This window comes from Ostrea edulis, chromosome 10 (genome assembly GCF_947568905.1).
Source record: "Ostrea edulis chromosome 10, xbOstEdul1.1, whole genome shotgun sequence".
Classification (NCBI taxonomy): Eukaryota; Metazoa; Mollusca; class Bivalvia; order Ostreida; family Ostreidae; genus Ostrea; species Ostrea edulis.
The window spans coordinates 23,698,088-23,718,659 of NC_079173.1; the positions used below are offsets into that span (position 1 = coordinate 23,698,088).

Here is a 20,572-nt window from a genome sequence, read left to right on the forward strand (position 1 = left end):
GCCTAAATCAGTTTTACGAAAATGTGTGATTTTCTGATGTGGACCTATACTTGTTTTGATATGATAATGTCAGACATCTTGCTGGATTGATCACTTTCATCTTAAAAAAGATGGCTACATACAAAAAGTTTTTTCAGTCACATCATTAATGGATCCACCTTAAATAATCTGTTTCTGCTGTCAAATCCCTTTCCCCAACTTTTTTTTGTTTAAATTGAACCTGATCAAAACCCTGAATATTACATAATGTAGATGTAGCTGTGCTCGCTCAAAGGGTAGCACTGTCAGCATATTTTTTTACAACTCAAATATATACATGGGCCTAGTTCCGCATTTGTCGCGACATAACAGTTCAAGGGAGGTAAGTTTGAAGACATGATTAGGCCTATTTCATATCATCTCAATAACAAAAGGCATCGAAAAATAAATAAATCCGAAACCCCATTTCTAAAGGGGATGGAAAGTATTACTTTGAATATTTTCGTTCTTTTTAAAATTTATATTTGTACTTTGTTTATTTTATCTGCTCAACACAAGTTTTGGTTGATTTGCCTTCATTTCTACGTGCTCGCCTCGATTAGTATAACCCGTTCAGGGGGGTGTCGCAATTGATCAATATTGTGACCCCTGTACGAGAAGTCGCCATCTTGGAACTTTGACTGACTCGCTTCCTGCTTACCGTCCGAAAAAACATAGTCTTCCGGGTGTCAAATTAAACTTAAAGTAGCCCCGACAAACCGAGGGAGAGGATGTTTCACTGCTTAGAAACAACTTGACGTACCGGGAATATTGACCTTGTGATACATTCCCATTGTTTATGCTGCAGCTGACTGTGAAGACCCGATACACAACCCCCGATGTGTCACAAGTACTGAAGTAGGGCGAGGTGGGTGAATGGTGCTTATTTACTTCATTTAATGAAATGCAAGACAACTAAAAGTTAATATTGAAACAGTCACAACGTTGTGAATTTTCTCCATTTCGTAGACTTTGTGATGGTCTGGTTTAATACCCACAGTGAAATACTGAATCCCAGTGTTATTTCCGGATTAAGGAAATCGCCTGTCAATATTGGACGAAAAGACACATTCGGCTATTTTTTATTGATGGAGATATCATGTACTGTACTTGTATAAGATATGTCATAGAAATTAGTCTGAAATATTATAATGTTCAATCTCTGTATTTTATTTTATAGTTTATAACTAATTTACACCCCCAACCCATGTAGTCGTAACCCTAAAGTCTATTTTCAATAGTACACTGACCAAAAACAAAACCTAGTATTTTGGTATTTTTTTTTTTTTATAGACTGAATGAGTTTCTATTGATTCAGTCTGTTTAAAGCAGTAAGCATAGGCCTGAATTTTGCAGCCCTTCACCGGCAATGGTGTCATGACATCTCCATATTGATCAGTGAAAGATTCTCGAGTGGCCAGAGTGGGATGTAAATTACCACTCTAACCCAACCCCCATCCTTGGTTGTTTGATCCACTCCTTGGTTGTATGATTTGTTGATTGCATGGTTTTCATTAAGATGTGCTTAAAATCTATAGATACCTCATAACAATCATAATGAATATCAAACATCAGAAAGATCAGAAAAATTCATATTTTTTTTCACTGTCATATAATCAGGGTTGGGCGGTTAAAACCAGTGGTTTTAACCGTCCCGGTCAATACTCCCCAAGTGGTCAATAATGGTCAATTGTGATTTAAACTGTCCATTTTCCTATTTTTGTACATTTTTTGCAAAGATAAAGATAAATTAAGTCTTTTCATTATATGGATCAATTGTTGATTAATATTTTTCATTAGATAATCAAATGTAATTTCATAAGTTTAATATATTTGGTTTGCTGAAACTGACTGCAATATCTTCAGTACCTACCAGAGGGTCACAGTTCAACTTCTATAGCATAGCTTGACGATTGGAGACAGACCTCTTAATACATGTACTTGGACAGATTAAGAAAAAAAGGTAGCTGGACATTACCTGAGCACAGGAAGCAGAGTTGACAGGTGTTAATAAGCATGATAATCATAGGCTGGGACCAGAGATGACCAGTGTGCCTGTTATTGTTATGAAAACATCACCAACCCACCCCCTTTTTATGTTTATTCAACAGTTAAAATGAAGATTGATGAAACAATACTTATAGGTAGTTCTTGTTAAACTAAGGAATTTGAATAGAAACTTTTACATCTTCCCCCAATTCAACAGAGTCATTTGTACATTATTTATGTAATATTATGACTTATAAGTATATTATAAACTGATAGTGCATGTTATGAATTACAGAATTTACCATAATGGTCACTTAAACATTTAAAATAAATAACACAGACTATAATGACCAAATAATTTTCAATCGACCAGTATTAACCAGTATTGACCACCGGCCTGGTCAATACTCATATTGACCACTTTTTTGCCAACCCTGCAAGTGATATAATGCATACATAATAATAATAGTGATGCATTTCAAAATACATATCATGCATAAGAAAATTGTAATGTACATACATCATATTAATCATAGTGTATTTCATCTATACATCAAAATAAAATCCACCATGCATCAGGGGAAAAAAATCACAAAAATTCATTTCTTAATGCATAAATAATACATCACAACAATCATAGAAATTATGAAATTTCATTTCATAATGCATATCAAAAATTCATTTCACAATGCCTATCTATCAGAATATCTTCATTCCAAAATTACACAGTTTCCTACATTCTTATAAAAATCATGTCTATTCTTGCCAATATTGGCTACTACCATATTCTGAATAAGAATTTCATATTTAAGTTTATGTAGGAGATCTTGATCCAACATTTTCTCCTTCTGTAGTCTACATTTCATTTTATATTTAAAAAAGAAAAACTTATAAAAGATACAAGGTTATTCAAAAGGGATGTTTTTTCGCTGATTTCATTATACATGTAGTATCCGAGTACAATAGTTTTCCATGTAATTTCAAATTTCAAAAAGGAGCTAATTTTCTCCCAAATATGTTTAACAATTTTGCATTCAAACAAAAGATGTTTTATGTCTTCATCTACATTGCATCTTTCACATAATGGAGACACATCTTTGTTCCATTTGCTTACATATACATTATTGTTCAAAGTACCATTTAGTAGTTTATAGTTAAATTCTGATATTCTTTTTTCATACATTTTTTTAATTTTTGTGATATAGACATTTTTCCAACTAGAATAACTGATATTAAAACATTTTTTCCATCTATTTTCATATTTCATATTTATAAACACCGAGTAGTAAAATTTACATTTAACATTTTCAGCTGATTTTACAACATCATTTCTAAACAAGAAATGTACATCAGGTTTTATATTAAATGTATTTTGAATAATTACAGTCAAATTTTTCTTTATAGATTTTAATTGCCTTTTTAAGCAAAATATATTCGCAAAAAATGTTATTTTTCTTTTTCAATTTATCTGCAAAGTACATTATAGTATGCATTTCGCCATGTTCATCAAAAAATGTAGAGCATTTAGTTAATGATATTCACCTCCTGTTTTCAAGGACAGAAATATAGTTTACTTATTTAAGGTCAAGTAAAATTAATTAGTAGATTATCATTCAAACTCCACAAAAAAATGGGGCAGGTGGGAGGATTTTATTTTTTATTTTTCGCCATGGTATTCTTGACCTCGAAAATACCTTCTCTCATTGAGAAAAGGCTTTATAAATCATAATTTAATACATGTGTATTTGGGTTTCTAAAAGGCAAAGTGAAACAAAGTATGTTTACGATACCGTACCGGACATAAAAATATCCAGAAATCGTAATTTTGAAAAATAAAAATAAAATCGGGGCGGGGAGATTTTCGAGGGGCGGGCGGGAATGATAATCTACTAATTAATTTTACTTGGCCAAACAAAGATCGGAAAACTAAGGGCCTTGCGGACACCAAAAAATGAACACAACATTGGTTGCTGAGGGCTGCCATGTTAAATACTCTTGTTACTATTGTTTGAAAGGAATCACCTGATGCACTATCCCCTGGTCAGCTTAAATTTCTTCTCAGATGCAGCTTAGTGAAGTGTTAAAACCTGTATTGATAATCAAGCAATCAACAGATGTAGGGTCACAGATTTCGGGAAACAGGTGGACCCCAAACCATTGTGTGCAGCCATAGGCAGGTTGCTGTCTGACGTGTTCATTGCATTTTATTTACAAAGTAGAACATTGTTCCTGTCACAAGCATGACTGATATATTCATGAATTAGCATTGATGATAACAATTCTATATGATTTTTTTACAGGTTTCATCAGAATGCCGCCTCCCCCACCGCCGCCGCCCCCTGCCCCTTCTGCCCCAGCGGCACCACCTCCATTTAAGGCGGCCCCTAAAAGTAAAGGAGGGGGTGGAGAAGTGAGTCGGGGGGCCCTCCTATCGGATATTCATAAAGGAGCTAGGTTAAAGAAAGCAGTCACTAATGACAGGAGTGCACCTGTGGTTGGAAGTAAGTACAAAAGCATAATCTATCTGGCTATGAGAATAAGATTTAGTTGATATATATAGTTCTAAACCAGTTGAGGGCATAATGCAAACATGTTATTTGAAGAATAACGCACAAAATTTTATACACACATAATTTTTTATAAAAAATAACGCAATTCGTTACTTTTTATCTTACGGGGGTCATTTATTTCATCTGAAATGTTGTTTGGTTTTTTTTATTTTGTTTGTGTGTATTTCCTATCAATATACATGCATTCTTGGATTCCATGATGTTAAAGAAGATGCAGTGCATATACTTTAATGTATTGTTGTGACGGAAGACATGTAGCAGGTGTAGACTAGTAGTTTTTTACTCGTTACTTTGTCAGGGGTGTTATTTACATTTTGGGGTGACATTTTTAGCAACAGATGAACAAATTTCTGCACTTTTTCCGAAGACTTTCAATACTTTTCTTGGATTAAAGCTTTTACTACATAAAAACAAATTTTGTTTTCGTATTAATGCATAAGCCAAAATCTTTCGGTATAATCGATGTGAAGTGGGGGAGGTTGACGTGAAGTAATGTAAACAAGTTAATTAAAAATAACTTGTGTGGGTTATTAATGAAAGGAAAAAGTATCACTGGTTAATTGATGAAGGACGGGAGCAAAAAAATTATAATTTAATTTATTGTGTGAAAAACTAACTCTGTATGCATTATTTTTCTATTACTAACAGTGTAAAAATGCATTATGTCCCTGACGGGTAACCTAGGTGCTTGATAATTTCAATAGTATACAGCATCTAGTGTCAACTTAATCTTTAAAGCTATTGAATATCAATGACTTTGTTACTTTAGTGATTTTACTGCATAAAGATGCAATGGATGAAATAAAATCTATGTAGATTGTGAAATTCATGAATTTCAATGGGGAAAAAATCTAGTTTAGGTTCGAAAATGTATTTACATACACAAATTCAATAATACTATATATAGAACATGTACTGAATGTTTATGAGGAGACGTACAGTATTATGATTGTTTAACGTCCCTCTCGAGAATATTTCACTCACATATCTGTGGTGAAAATATAAATACATGTAACACGTTATTCAGGGATTCGGTTCTGGCCTTTTAACCTCACCTCATCCATGGGCGCGCTTCCGGCGAAGAAATGCATCGATCCACGATCCACCCCCTTATGACGACAATCGTTACTTTTGGTCAAGTATTAATGTCCATACTAGGAATGTTTTATTTTTGCAAGCATTTTCATGTAAACATAAGTACGCTTTATCTCTCAAACTATTTCATACTCCAAATTATTTTTACTAACTTTACGAAACACTTCTGCGGAAATGGTAACTAATGTAAAAAATATGACACACGTCGGAATGTATGCGAGAAGTAGACGTGTGAAAATGAAAAAGGTGCAAAGTCACAACATGTGCGATACATAAATACCTTGAAAAATAGCATGGAGACGATCGAGTCAAGCGACATTAGCTGCCATGGCCGCGGAAATGTTGTTGATCTTGTAAAGGAAGTAGTAGCTCATATTGACGTTAACTTGATCTAACCTTTGGTTTGAAAGAAGACGTATTGTTTAGAGCTAGACTAGACGATTTGTTCGAATCCATGTTTAATATATACATTTTGTACATGTATATTTTAAAAAAAAAAAAATTTTAATTTGTTTTCATTAACTAAATTTTTGTTCCATAATCATGACAATTCTAAATATTTCAATAGGTTCAAAACAAATATAGTTTCTAACAATGTATTCCAAAACAGGCACGAAGAATTAGGCTGCCCCCCCCCCCCCCCCCCCGTCTTTGACAATTAGTTGTTTTTTTTATTTTGTAGTGCAAATAAATTGAGACTGTCCCATCCCCCATTACTTTTAACAGTAGTTGTACATGAAAAGAATATAAGCTTGAAAGTTATTAATGACAAATATATCGCCAAGCCTAACCCCAAATGAACATATCAATGTGTAAGTTCAAGGACGCCTACCTCAAAATCAAGATTAGCTTCACCCCTTCATATTTCTACAGGAAGTTAGGTATATGAATAGCTTTTAATTGCAGTGTTTGCAAAAAAAATTCATTGACAAGTTTTTGAGCAGTGCTTCATTTAATATCTGGACTACCCTGTTTTTGAGTACCAATTTCCACCCCAAATCCTTAAATTTTCCCAATTTCTTATTATATGGTTGTGTTTAAGCATGTTATTATTATATATTTTATATTTTGCATATATTCTAAAGATTATTGTAAAAGATATAGATAAAATTTCCATCAAATTATTTTTTTAAATTGAAAATTGGAATGATCTTGTAAAATTCACAATTTTTGAAAAGGGGGGGGGGGGTAATTCAAAGCTTACTATCTCCCTTGTATACCTAGAAAGTGGCCATGGAATTTATACACATTGTACAGGACATCCTGATGGTGCTTCATGAAAAAAAGAAAAAATATTCATTAACAAGTTATTTTTTACCACATCGTCCCGCATGTCCTTAATGGTTAGAGAGGGTAGTAGGAGCTGTGAAGAAGTGTAGTAAAGTTTTGCAGTGTTTGTAATTTGTTTAAATTTTGGTATTGACCACAGGTCTAGATGCCAAAACAAGATGACATAAACCTCATCGAATTGGCATAGACTGAAACATTGAGAAAAAAATAACACAAATATAAAACATTTTCATTTACTTGTAATGTACTTAGAAAGCATATTTTCTTTCCATTTCCATAACAATATCCTACTTTTCTCATAATGTTTTTCAGATGTCAACTGACCATGCAGGGTCATTTGGAATAACTTTATTGCTTTAAATCTAGAAAATCTGCATGGACAATTTGGTCTATCTCAATTACAATTGACATACGGTAGTCTATCAGTCTGTGGTTAATTTCGAACACAGATTTTGTACTAAGAAATGCCTAAAAGCATCTTAGTCAGTCAAAAGTTTACAATCCCATCCCTTGTTTGATGGTAAACACTTGCTAGTGAAAATGATCAATAAGAGAATATGTTGGGTCAGTAGATTGTTATAAAAATATTACTACATCTGCATTAGAAGTATTAGAAATCAATGTATTAGATGTCAGACAGGACAGGGACAGTTCCTCTCTTCAAGCCAGAGGCTAGCGAGTTTGAAATTGTTTTTAATGCTAAATGTAAACTTCTATTGGTTGTTGTATAATCCATATTATAATGCTGTGTTAATAAATTGACCAGGTCCTTTTCCTGAGTCATCATGTTTGAAGTCGTAAAAGTTGGCATTCGTCATAATATTGGTCAGTGAATAACATCCACAACAAATGCTTCAGACGTTATTATCTTATAATCATGATAATGCATCAACACTTTGTAGGTTTTCTGGGGGTGTTTTATTATGTAATCAAGCAGAAAGCATTACTTCATGCTTCACTGGAATCTTGTGTTGCAGACTTGACTTCCAAAATGTGTTTTTATCCTAGTTTCATGAGGCCATCATTAAAAATATTTTTGTTTGATGTACTCCGACCCACAGTTTTCAAGGTGGGTCGGTAGGTAGGTGTTTTTGTTTGTTTGTTTTTTAATGTCATGAAAATTTTTAATATTTAGTTTTAAAGTAAGGAGAATTTTCTATTTTTCAAGGGAACCAAAAAAAAAATGAAATTTAAAATTGCTGAAAAAAATGATAGGGTAGGAGCAAATTTGACGGGTCGGTCGGAGTACATCAAACAAATCAATTTTTATTTTTGGCCTGATATTAACAATATGCACATGTGGTCTCTTTTTTTCCTCCCCTCTGATTGCAATGTTATTTACGTAAAAACCAGAACACAGATCCCTGTCAAATATTTATACTTTACTTTTCTGCAGTTGTAAAATATGATGCATGTACATTGGGATGATGGTGTCTATATTATTGAGGCAGGTTTTAACACCAGGAAACATGGTAAATCAATCTAAAATGACTTTCTAATCTTAAAGATTTTCCATTTACGCTTGGATTGCGTGGAGGTATGATGAATGCAATGGAATATACAATTATCTTATACGCCCGTCATCGTCATGTACAGTGTTGAAATTTTGTCACAAATTCTCCCTCAAGAAGTGTAAGAGTGATTTTGCATTTCAGCTGGATTGGTGCACCATGATCTATTTTGGGGCTAAAAGTAGGTCAAACAGTTTTCCAGACCCTTTTTTTAAAATTAGTATACAGATATTGTCCTGAAATTCAGTCACAAGCTTCCTCTCGGAGGAATACAAGTTTAGTTTGCATTTCAACTAGATTGGTGTATCTTGACCTACTTTAGGGCTAAAGTAGGTCAAACTGTTTTCCAGGGTTTTTTTTCGTTATGGATATAGGTATTGCCTTGAAATGTAGTCATAGCCTTCCTCTCAGAGAAATACAGATTCAGTTTGCATCTCAGCTTAATTGGTGCACTGAGACCTACTTTTAGGACTAAAAGTAGGTTAGATAGTTTCCTGGACTTTTTCTCATTTTTGATACAGATATTGCACTGGAAATTTTTTCAGCACTGTCAGAAGGGTGTATGATGTACCATTTGCAATACTCATGTTTTTTTCGCAACTTACTGAGAAAATATGGGTATTTCATCATTGACCTAAGGGAAGTAATCTTTTTCTCTTGCAAAGAGGAAACAAGAATAGTTTTCCTCTATATTAATTGAAGAAACTTACCAGGATATGCTTTGAAATTTCTCTGAAGATTTAAAATGTAAACCTTTTATGGATAAATCAATTATATAACAAATGTATAGCAAGGTTTAGATTAAATGACCGCTAGTAACTTACTAGGATATCGCTAACTTATTACCTCCCTTGTTTTGACAGATTCCAAGAAGCCATCAGGTGGCGGTGGTATGATGGGGATGCCGATGACCCCTGGTGGTGGAGGAGGGAAGTTTAACACAGTTGCTGCACGGCCTAATAGTGGTGCCATGGACAGAAACATTCCAAACTCGTGGAACCGCAGCCATGATGATAGTAAGTGTGTGGTGATAGTGCTTAGCTCAGAGTTAATCGTAACAGAGCTTTAGATTTAACAACTGTATATATATCACATTGTTGAACTTCCGTATCTTGAACACCATCGAAGTGACTTAAAAGTCCCAACCACTTTTTTACCCTCGAATCCTCGAGGAAGTTTTTTCTCGGTCCTGTTGGGATAACGAGGTTTGACTGTATTTATATCACATTGTAAGCTTGTTACATGTAAAGTATTGTTTATAGATGTAGCAGTACCCTCAGTTATCATAATGTTCATGTATAGCAATTGTTTATGTTGTGTAAATGTGTGTGTACTGTAGCTTACTTGACCTAAATCTTATAATATATTTTATTTTATTATACTTTGTATACTGCTTTCATTATATTGTTTATATCAAGAATGGTGTTATTGCACCATGAATGCTTCCACAAAGAACTATAAATTTACAGAATATATAGACCTTGCGCTGGAAACTTTGTGGTGAGTTGCTCTGTCATAAATTTACTCTTCCAGATCTAGTCGCGAAAAAATCGCCAAACAAAGACCGTAAATTCAGTCTCACTCCAGAGGGTAACTCCAAAACCAAACTGAGACATTCACAGTCCTATTCTTTCGAGTCCCAGGGTAATCTTATTGGCATGGGGATCGGTGGTTATATCAGTGTCTAACAAAGGGAGGAGAACGTAACAATTGGTTTTCAGAAAACGAGTCTGCGATATTTTTGCATGGTTGGATAAAGAAAGGGCATGAATCTCGACCAAATACTATATATTAGAGGGGAAAGGTTGTTATCGGGTTCTCAAATATCCAGACTTTAATATTTGTATACGATAAAAAAGAATACTGTATGATAAGATTACATTCTAAAAGAGTACAATATTGTACATGTATATAATAGATTATCTAATGTAGTACACCTTGAGTTTTATCTTCAACATGACGTAGGTGTGTATCGTAATGGTCATTGAGGTTGTTGATGCATATCGGAAAAAATTCCCAGTTTGATATATAGATAACATTGATAATCTTGACGATATATTTATCATACTTTGTGACTTTGATCATTATAAAATTAATATCATATAGTATCTACTGTTTAAGTACAATTTTTAGCAAGACACAAATTTAGCATTTTTTCCATAAAAATGGATATATTTAGCAAGGGCTAATTTTAGCAACTTTGTAATTCCAGAAAAGATAGCCTGATAACTATTACCTTCTTTATGAAAAAAAAAATTATCAGCGATATTCAATTTTAGCGATCTCAACACCCTTGGTAATAATGTCAAAATTAAATCCTCGCTAAAAATTCTTCTTATATGGTAAATCTGTAAATCAACTAGGACTCGTTTGCACAAGAGTTAGTTTTCAACTGACAGTTAACATCTAGTTATCACTATATAAATGTTGGAGTCGTAATGGCAAGTTAACTGTTAGTTAAAGTTAACTAATCTTTCAGCAACTGGGTCCAAAGCAATGGTACAAAGTACATGTGTACCTATTAACTATTAATACATAGTAGTACTTGTATGTATATACATTAAACTCCATAACTGTACAGTACTGGTCAGGGATTAAATTGTGTTACCATGGTACTAACAACTTGTGTTTCTAACATACATTTAGTAAGTGAACTAGTCTTATAGACTGTCACATTTGTTGATCATTTTGATGGATTCAGTTTTTGTGGTACGGCTAAGCATAGTCACAAATTTAAATCCTCCACCAAAAATCAAAAAAAAAAAAAAGAACAGAAATAAATGGAAGTAAGAAAGACTAGATTTCCTCATCCATAAAATTTGAGTTCCCACAAACATGTTTTTCCGCAAACGACGAAAATTTAACCCCTCAAAGTTGAGCCATTTTACAGTAAAATTTGCCTTTTCCTAAGCATGCTGAAGGAAACAGTCTTCAAATAAATGCACATAATGCATTGAACACATTGATAGTGAATTGATTGTTAAATGTGTATGGACAAGTTGGTTAGAGTTAGGGCTTTGTCGTCTAGTGTTTTATGTATAGATGATGTATTTTCATATTGAGTCGTTATTATGGGGCCACTCACACAATCTGGGAGTCGGACAACCAAACACTGGTGTCGGTCAGTCACATGACCAGAAGTGTTTGTGGTTACCGCAGGAAATCAGTATTAATCGTACAAACGGTTAAGTGTTATATAAACACAGGGATGTGTATTAAAGGTTATTTTCATCACGTTTATGTTTTAAAACTTCTTGTCATTTTTCATGTAATTTCATTATATTAAAAAATGTTTAAAAATAGTTTTTAACAAAAATTATTAACCAAACACATTGATATCAGTACCACATTAGGATATTTGAAGACCATGCATATTAGATTATTTGATTATAGGTGAAGGCTGCATCTCGTTTCTTACTCTTAATCTAGTGGCACTAAGTGTTGAATGAGGTAACAGTGTGTATACATGTGATAAAAGGGTAAAAAAATCTATAACTCCGTTGCAGGAAAACAATGGTCAGGTTGATAGTAGTGACTCATAGTAGTGACTCAATCTTTCAGTAGTTGTAGTAGGATATCAGGAAGAATAGAAGGGGGCACCAAAACTCAAGGAAATAATGTTTACTAGCCGTCCTGTTGTTCTCTGTAGTAATTTCCTTGAAATACATGTGAACCTATTTTAATGAACCTTATGTCTTCATATTTTTTCCAGTGCATTCATTTTAGATGTCATTAGTACAGACATCAATGAAACAAAGGATATAAATTTGTTAGTGGGATTGGTGCTCATACAAATACTGATATGATTTTTAAGATTCGTAGTTGAAGTTTGGTCCTAGCATGAGTCAATCTCATAGAATAGTATAAATCAACAAATGAATTTTGTTTTGAAGCTGAGTGACTGTCATCGTCACAAACCACGGTTTTTTTGAGTCCACTCAAGCTCCCTCATATTTTATTTACCCTTTTATCACTATACACAGTTATTGTTACTGTTCAATATATTGAGCATTTATTGTTACTGTTCAATATATTGAGCGTTTATTGTTACTGTTTAATATAAGAATTTATTGTTACTGTTCAATGTAAATATTTATTGCTGTACGTCTCTGTAGGTGAATCGGGAAGCTCTATGAGCGGTGGTGGTGCCCCGATGGGTTTAGGCGGACTGTTTGCCGGTGGAATGCCAAAACTTCGACCCACAAAAGGAGGAGTGACTATTCCACAAAGGACAAAGATGTCTAATGGACCTGTGTCAAATGGACCTTCAAGTATTGGTGGGGGTCCACCACCTCCCACACAAAGCAAACCTTCATTTAATGGACCGTCTGTGAGACCAAGCTTCCCAAATGGACCCTCAAGTCGGGGTATAGGAGGCCCCCCACCACCTCCCCCTTCCCATAGTAAGCCCTCACTAAATGGAGATGTGTCTGGCCGACCAGGCCCCCCACCTCCCCCTCCTCAAACCAGTAAACCTGAATTAAGTGACAGTTTTTCAATGTCAAGTGGAGGTCCCCCACCTCCACCTCCCCAAACCAGCAAACCTGATTTTAGTGACAGTGCATCAAGACCTAATGCAGGGCCACCACCCCCTCCTCCCCAAACACACAAACCAGATTCTATTAGTGACTTTTCACGTCCAGGATCAGGTCCGCCAAGGCCTCCCGCACAGAATAGAAAACCTGGACAAACAGGTCTGCCCCCACCTCCACCACCTAACTTTACAAAACCTAAATCAGTTGACAGTGCTCTTGATGGAATGAATGGAGGAATGCCCAGAGGGGGGCCACCTCCCCCTCCTTCCAGACCGCCTCCTGGTGGAGGAAAACGACCAACATCTGGTACGGGGAGATTGTCACAAGTCAGGCCACCTTCTGTTGGGCCCCCACCTCCACCACCAACACCACCCAACAACAGACCCCCTAGTATGGTTGGCAGGCCTCTGCCACCTCCACCACCAAGTGGATCGGTAAGTTTAAGTTTTCCTGCTTCTCGTGTGATATTACGAATGTACTGAACAGTTAGCATATAGAAATGTAATTTCACCTCAGTAAATCAAAGGAATATAGTTCTACATTTTGTATACAATGAAGGATATATACATAATAATCATAAAATTGATTCAGCAATTTGGATTTAAGTATTTTGAATTGTATCATTTAAAATCTTCTGTTTCTCTTGTTGAATTTCTGGTCCAAGTCAGTAAGATGTTTAAACTGCCAGTATTACATGTATATGTACTACTGTCATGCTCACAATATAAACAAGGACAGGATGTATGCTCTAATGTTGTTGTGTCACCAGACATACTTGATACAGAATAAATTTTATACTGATTTTATTAAGAAATGAAGTTCACGTTTTGGAGGATGTTGCGAAATAACCTCTAAGGCTGAGAAATGTTGTTTTGAAATCTATAAAAGTCGAGGTGTGCTAGCCGAGGCTTTTTTATTTCAAACAACGTTTCGAGACTGGGGAGGTTATCCTGCACCATCCACGAAAACAAGAATTTTATTTCTTAATTAACCTACAGCTCAGAAATATACAGGTGATTGTTTTCTTATACAGTTACAAATTAGGTTACTTGATGACAAAACAAAATTTGTGGTGTGTACTGGTGTAAAAGGTGAGATTGTGGGGTCTATTTTGCAAGATATTCTAGTATTTAGTTTGATTTTGACATATTATTATATCACTGTGAAGTAATTATCTTATCTGCTCTGAATACACAGTCCAACAAAACTAAATTTATACACACGAGGAAGAGAGTCAACTTGTTTGTGAGTCACCATGTTTGTTTATATGTGTGTTAATACGCAGACAATTATGTTTCGTTGAGTGTCAAATACGCTTCAGTCATCTATTACATTGTTTGTAACATACATTGATTATTTTTTATGATAGTGAAATGAAATTATCAGTGATCGATTTTATTGTTGTATTAAATTAGCAAAATACGAAGTGTAAAAACCGTAAGTAAGATACAGAAAAGCTATAGACTAGGTCTACATTTAACAGCTGTTTAAATTAAGGCAATATACAATGTCTAATCAGGTCAAAAACATGAAACGGATATGATCTCATTAAGATTTACATTTCAAACCCATATACATGTATATTTATTTTTCTTGAGGAAGTTTTGTATCAGTTTGCTGTTAATCTATTGATTCATGGGAATATATTGGAGAATAATGGATGGCACATTTTAATTTTCACTTCGGACCACATTTTCCAGACATTGCGGCAACACCAACAAATGTATAGTGTGCATTCGCACATCTTCCTTTCCAAGCATCTTACCTAAATTAAGTTACTTACATACCACATGTACATCCTAAAAATACCATCTTGCAAAACAGGAATTATTTTATTTCTCAAAATCAGTGTCAAAGCAACTGAAATTGTGTTGTGTTTTTTTTTCATTGTCATTTTCTTAATTGATCCAAAAGGTGTACTTAAATTTACACTTGGTTATAATTTGCTGCCAATTACAGCTCAATTAAAATTCAATTAGTATGTATTATTTTGGATGTATCTTTGTGAATTGAGTTCGACTTTAAAGTCCTTGTCACCATATACTATGCATATTACATTTTATTAGAGAATTAGACAGAAGTAGCTGCAGAACTGTAGCTCTCTGGATCAAGTCTTTCCCAAATTTTTCTGATATTTAAATAAAGTTCTCACGATAACATGTACAGCAGGTTTAAACCATAGCACTCTCATATCTAGGTCTGAGACTGGTATTAGGACTTCTGACTAGTGAATTTGGGTAAAAGTAATTGATGTTTTGTCCAATATCGGATTTAGTTACAAGGATCATTCTTAATACTAAAACCCACCAAATTTATTTCACTGTTATTGGGAAATCCTCACTCCCAGTTTGGGGGCAATAGTGCCTTTTTCATGTTGGGGGTCACCCGGGTCAGGCAATGAGATAATGTGGCAGCCATCCTTTAAGAGGTCATCCTGTACTCGAGATCCTCTCAGTCTGTACAACGTGTCTCCTCCTGAATAACAAGTAGATTCTTGTATACTTCATAGGAGTCATTTGTCCTCATCTTCTACCTACTTACAAAAATATTTCTGGCCTATTGGATTAATCCCTAAGTAACTGTTTTATACTGTACTCTGTTGTGTCTTACTGGTGTAATAGGTATCTTATATCAAATTAATAGTCAACAAGTTTACTTATCAGGGTCTTGTGTTGATTTGTATTGCATGAATACATCTTAAGTAGGCTTTGTGAACAGACTGTTTTGAGCTGAAATGTTAACTAGACTCGCTTGTTTCCTGTTATGACAGCAAACAACTTATAAAAATAAAATTGATAAAGTCCTATTTTTGAGTGTGAAGCCTCCCTCCACAATTCTAGCAGCTGATCTCTCAATAACACAGCTAGCTGTGACAACAGCTTATATATGTAGTACTTACTATGTTATTGTTATAGAACAGGCACATGTGTTGCATGTAGTTTTTAGCTCACCTGAGCCTTTGGGCATGCATATATAGTCATTGATGGGTGTACATCAACATTTTTAGTATGGGCCATTAGAAAATTGTTTTGATAGTTTGTCCATAATACCATTGGGCAAGGGGCATTCACATCAAGAGAAAATAAAGGGAACAGCCTATAATCAAAGGGAGATAATTAAAGAAAATGTGAAAAAAGAAGTAATTGGAGGACCTGATATAATGTCGACTTTGATTTATTTATTGCAGCATTACCCCAGAGTAAAGGGTGTTACTTTATGGATATTTATATTTACTGAATCTTTTCTCTTATGTTTCTTTCAAAATTGACATTGCTTTCATCATAGACAATAAATACGTATTTGTTGTTCAATCCGGTTGTTTAGTACCACCTGCCCACGTAATCACTACCAAATAAGGATCATCTTCAAGGTCAAATTCTGCATTTATGGCTGTTGCGTAACGAAATGATCAATGATATATTTCAGTCCTTGTTTTGTTTGTCTATCATCGTAGCACAGTGGTTAAAGCATGGGGCTGGTGAACCGCAGATTTCGAGTTCAAATCCACCAGAGTCTTTTGTTCCTATATGTGTTGAAATAATTTTTTTTGAAAACCATGATTTTAACCAAATTTGCATATTTTTTGCCTTTTTGGCATATATACTTATTGTATCTTTTATCATTAAATCAATTCGTACTGATTTGAGAAACTATTTCAGGGTGTAGTGAGCCACCTTAATCTAGTTTACATTTTTAGAAAATACATTGAAATATAAACAATAAAATGTCTGTCTTTGTTGTTTTATCGGGTTCATTGCAGAAATTTTTTTTAGAACCCACTTAAGCGGTTTTGATTTTTCTGCATAGCTAGCTACCTTCACTCAATAAAACAACAGAGAAAGCATTTAATTGTTGTGTGTCTTTGTCCGACATCGTGTGTTGTCCATTAAAATTTTTACGATTTTAACTTCTTCAAAAGGCCAATTGTTACCTCGGGAGGGGGACAAATATGCTTTGAAAAAACCCACATTTTTAAAAATCTTCTCAACTCCCACATATGAGGGAGAAAAACTATATTCATGGATATGATGTCTGTGAAGCCCTTTATCTAAATAGTGAAATGCATGGCCCCTGGGTCAGGGATTTAGGCCCTAGGGCAGGGTCAATATGACCACATACTGAAATGTATTAAATCTTACAAAATCTTCTCTACTCCCAAATAATATATTTGACAAAAACTGAATGCATGATTATGATACCCATGAAGCTCTCCGCACTGTACTTAAATTGTGAAATTCATGACTTCTGGGTTAGGGTCACAGGTCCTTGGGCAGGGCCATTATGGTCTCTTAATGAAAATCTATCATAATATTAGGAGATGTTAAAGTGATTTATATATGCTTCAAACTTCCATTCCTTCTTCTGTTAATGAATAGGAGTTGTGAAATTGAAAAATCATACTAAATACATGCACAAAGGACTCCCACTTGAGACTCCCTGTATGGACTATGATACTCAGGCCTGTGGGCCTCTTGTTGTAGAAGAAGATAAAATTCAAGTGAATTGTACCCAAAATATCATGAAAAAAATATACATTATTTAAAAATGGTGTGTGGAGAATAATATTGATTAATTTAGTAAACAGACAGGCAAAATAGCAATCCTGTCAGATTTTATAATTTTATTTGTTCAAAATTAAATCCATCTTTTCAATCTTGGCTTTTCTGTTAGTCTTAGCATAGTCAGCGATTTCAACACCAAGTATGATTTATGACCTGGTTGATTTATTTTTAGGTTCCACCTCCCCCCTCATCAAGGCCCCCTCCTCTTCCCAGGAATAGTGGATCAGCCCCACAGTTGGATCGCCCCTCCCAGCCTCCACCTCCTCCACAGAGGACCACTTCCAATGCGCCTCACGGAGGAAATACACTACCACGACAAGTCGGTCGACCGGGGGGTCCCCCTCCCCCACCAACCAGGGGCCCCAGTGTTGGTGCTAGCATGCAACCGCCTCCGCCACCTGTTAGACGGTCATCGGGAAATTACTCTGGCGAAAATGATGGTTAGTAATGCTATCCCATCCAATAGATATCGTCCCCAGATGTTGCATGTAAGTGCAGAGTTAAGAAATATGATAAACTATGCATACTTTGATTTGACATTGATTTGTATTTTGTTTGACACGGAATCAAAGGTCATACACAACAGCTGTTACCTGTTGATGTCAAGAGCCAGTGTGACGAGAGAAAAATTTTATGTACACGTGTACGTGGCTGAATAAGTCAATTTATGAAGTATTGTTGCAAATTCTTGTCCTCTCTATGATATAATTCTAATTTAAGTTTCGTTTTTTATTTAAAAGGTCTTGATTTCAGGGGCCTGGGCCTTTCCAATTGGGGAAAAATAGCTACATTTGCTTGAAATTGGGAAAAATGTTCGATGGATAAAAGAACCCAGCAGTGTAGGGAGAAAAACAAACCGGTGCATTAAGGAATAATTGGACTCCTTCTGACTTTCACCTTGGTTCAAAGCTTACCTCATTTAAATAATCAGAGGCCAAAAAAATTAGGTTTACTTACCGATGGCAATTTTGAAGCAAAAATTGTAATCTGTGGGCCTATGAAGGAGATTTGATCTGTTTTCATTGTATGGAAATTTTAATTAAACCAGAAATTGGGAAAAATATCTGCTTTTTAACACTGGTAATGGGCCTTATTTCGGCCCCCTACAGACTGTCCTTAAAATAATCCCTGGTTTGAAATAACATTGATAAATCAGAATTGAGATATGGCTCTATGCATAGTTTTAAAGAACATTGTAACCAAAACTTCAAGTTATGCTTACATGTACTACGTATTTATTTTCAAACTGTGTAAGTTTTAAGGGTGTTTGATGCAGCTGCCATTTTTATGATTGACAGTACAGGTATCAAAATCTACAGTATGCAAATTAAATTGCCACGTCAGTATTCATTGTAAAGTGAGGCAGTTAACATGTAAAGAGATTCTTTTTGGAGCATGTGATTCATGACTCTGTCAAACCTCTTGAGATTGGTAAGATTGAATACAAGCTGTTGTGGAGCTTTACTTCAGAGCGCATACATGCCAACTTTTGAAAATCCCCATGGGGGATTTTGCGCGCGACGACCTTTTTTCAACGCTCAAAATTCACGACATTTTACCATGAAAATAAATATTTGTCTTTTCAAATAAAATATCAATCTAATCATTATACATGTATCATACATCAAGTGTGTTTGACCATTAACTTTAACAAAACTATATAATAAAAAAACTTTGAAAGATATAAATAAGTATTTTATTAAAATCATCTATTAAGCAAAAAATCCTCTCCAACAAGTCACATACATATTATCAAATAATACTCAAAGTTGCATCCTTTTACACCATATACACATTGGCTGGTCTATATATCAAAATCTTAATTAAAGCACATGCATTTAGGTACGACTACAAAGGCGATCTTGCTTGTCTGTAAACAATTTCATGGACTTGCAGAGTCTGGTGGAACAATCTGCATTGCAACCAGAAAAGGAGTGATCTGCCCTGCTATGAAGTTTACGAACAAAACCTTTGCACCCATGACATCTGAAATAATTACCAGGAAAAAAACATCAAAATATACGTTTTTACTTGTAAAATAAGGCTACTTGCTAATATAAAATTCAATACAGACTTGTGCAAATTACGCATCACAAAGTCTAATGAATACTACATTATATAGACTATGTAATACATCGCTATAGACAGATAGATTCGGATAGCCTATATTATTATAGTTGGAAAAACATATATTTTACGTACCTTTAATATTGCATATTTTGGATGCTGTCAGCGAGAGGCAAAAATCGGGAATGTCCGATTGTTTGGTGGTGACACTATTATCATTGCCATTCACGTTTGTGTAAAGGATATGTCAATTTGAAATCCGTCTTCCCGATTAATTACTATCAAAACATGCTTCGCACTGTCCAATAAGCACCCCGACACAGGCGGACCAGGTAAATTACATCACCCCGATACCATGCGACACAGGTAAACAGCAATGGCTGACTATTGTCCCGATTTCTGATTGGCCAGTTCAGAAATGACGCGGGATTTCAAATTCCGGTTGGAAATGGGGGTTTGTTGTCGTAAAATGGGAGATATTTTTAGAAAATCGGGATTTCGGGGTATTTTTGCAATCCCGATTGGGATATCGGGATTTGCGCTTCAAATCGGGAGAATCCCGCACAAATCGGGAAAGTTGGCATGTATGAGAGCGTTGTACGGCAGTAAAATACAGTAAACCCTGCCTAATCCAACAAACTCCCGGGAGAGTCTAACCCTCATGAAAATTTTAGTCTGAAATTTTCCTGAAACATTTCTGAAATTTTCCTGAAACATTCCAGAATTGTCTATCTGAATCAAGTCTGAAACAAAAGTCTGAAACATGCCTGTAATTGGAACATTCCAGGCATGTTTCAGACTTGGTGTTTCAGCCAATTGCGAGTGATGTTTCAGCCAAAATTTCAGCAATGTTTCATACAGTTTTCAAACTATAAGTAAGCAAGGTTTCAGAAATATTCAGCAATTATTCAGTGCCGTTTCAGCAATTATTCAGC

General features: G+C 34.9%; 1 protein-coding gene across 1 annotated transcript in view; it reads left to right on the forward strand.

The window, feature by feature from the left end:
- Positions 1-562: 562 nt before the first annotated feature.
- Positions 563-20,572, forward strand: part of LOC125665581 (WAS/WASL-interacting protein family member 1-like) — a 29,004-nt gene continuing 8,994 nt past the window's right edge. Inside the window, exons 1-5 of the mRNA XM_048898290.2 lie at positions 563-886; positions 4,308-4,508; positions 9,337-9,489; positions 12,589-13,442; positions 17,743-18,010. Of these exons, the coding sequence (XP_048754247.2) occupies positions 4,319-4,508; positions 9,337-9,489; positions 12,589-13,442; positions 17,743-18,010 (1,465 nt within the window). The 5' untranslated portion in view covers positions 563-886; positions 4,308-4,318. The remainder of the gene's footprint in view (positions 887-4,307; positions 4,509-9,336; positions 9,490-12,588; positions 13,443-17,742; positions 18,011-20,572) is intronic.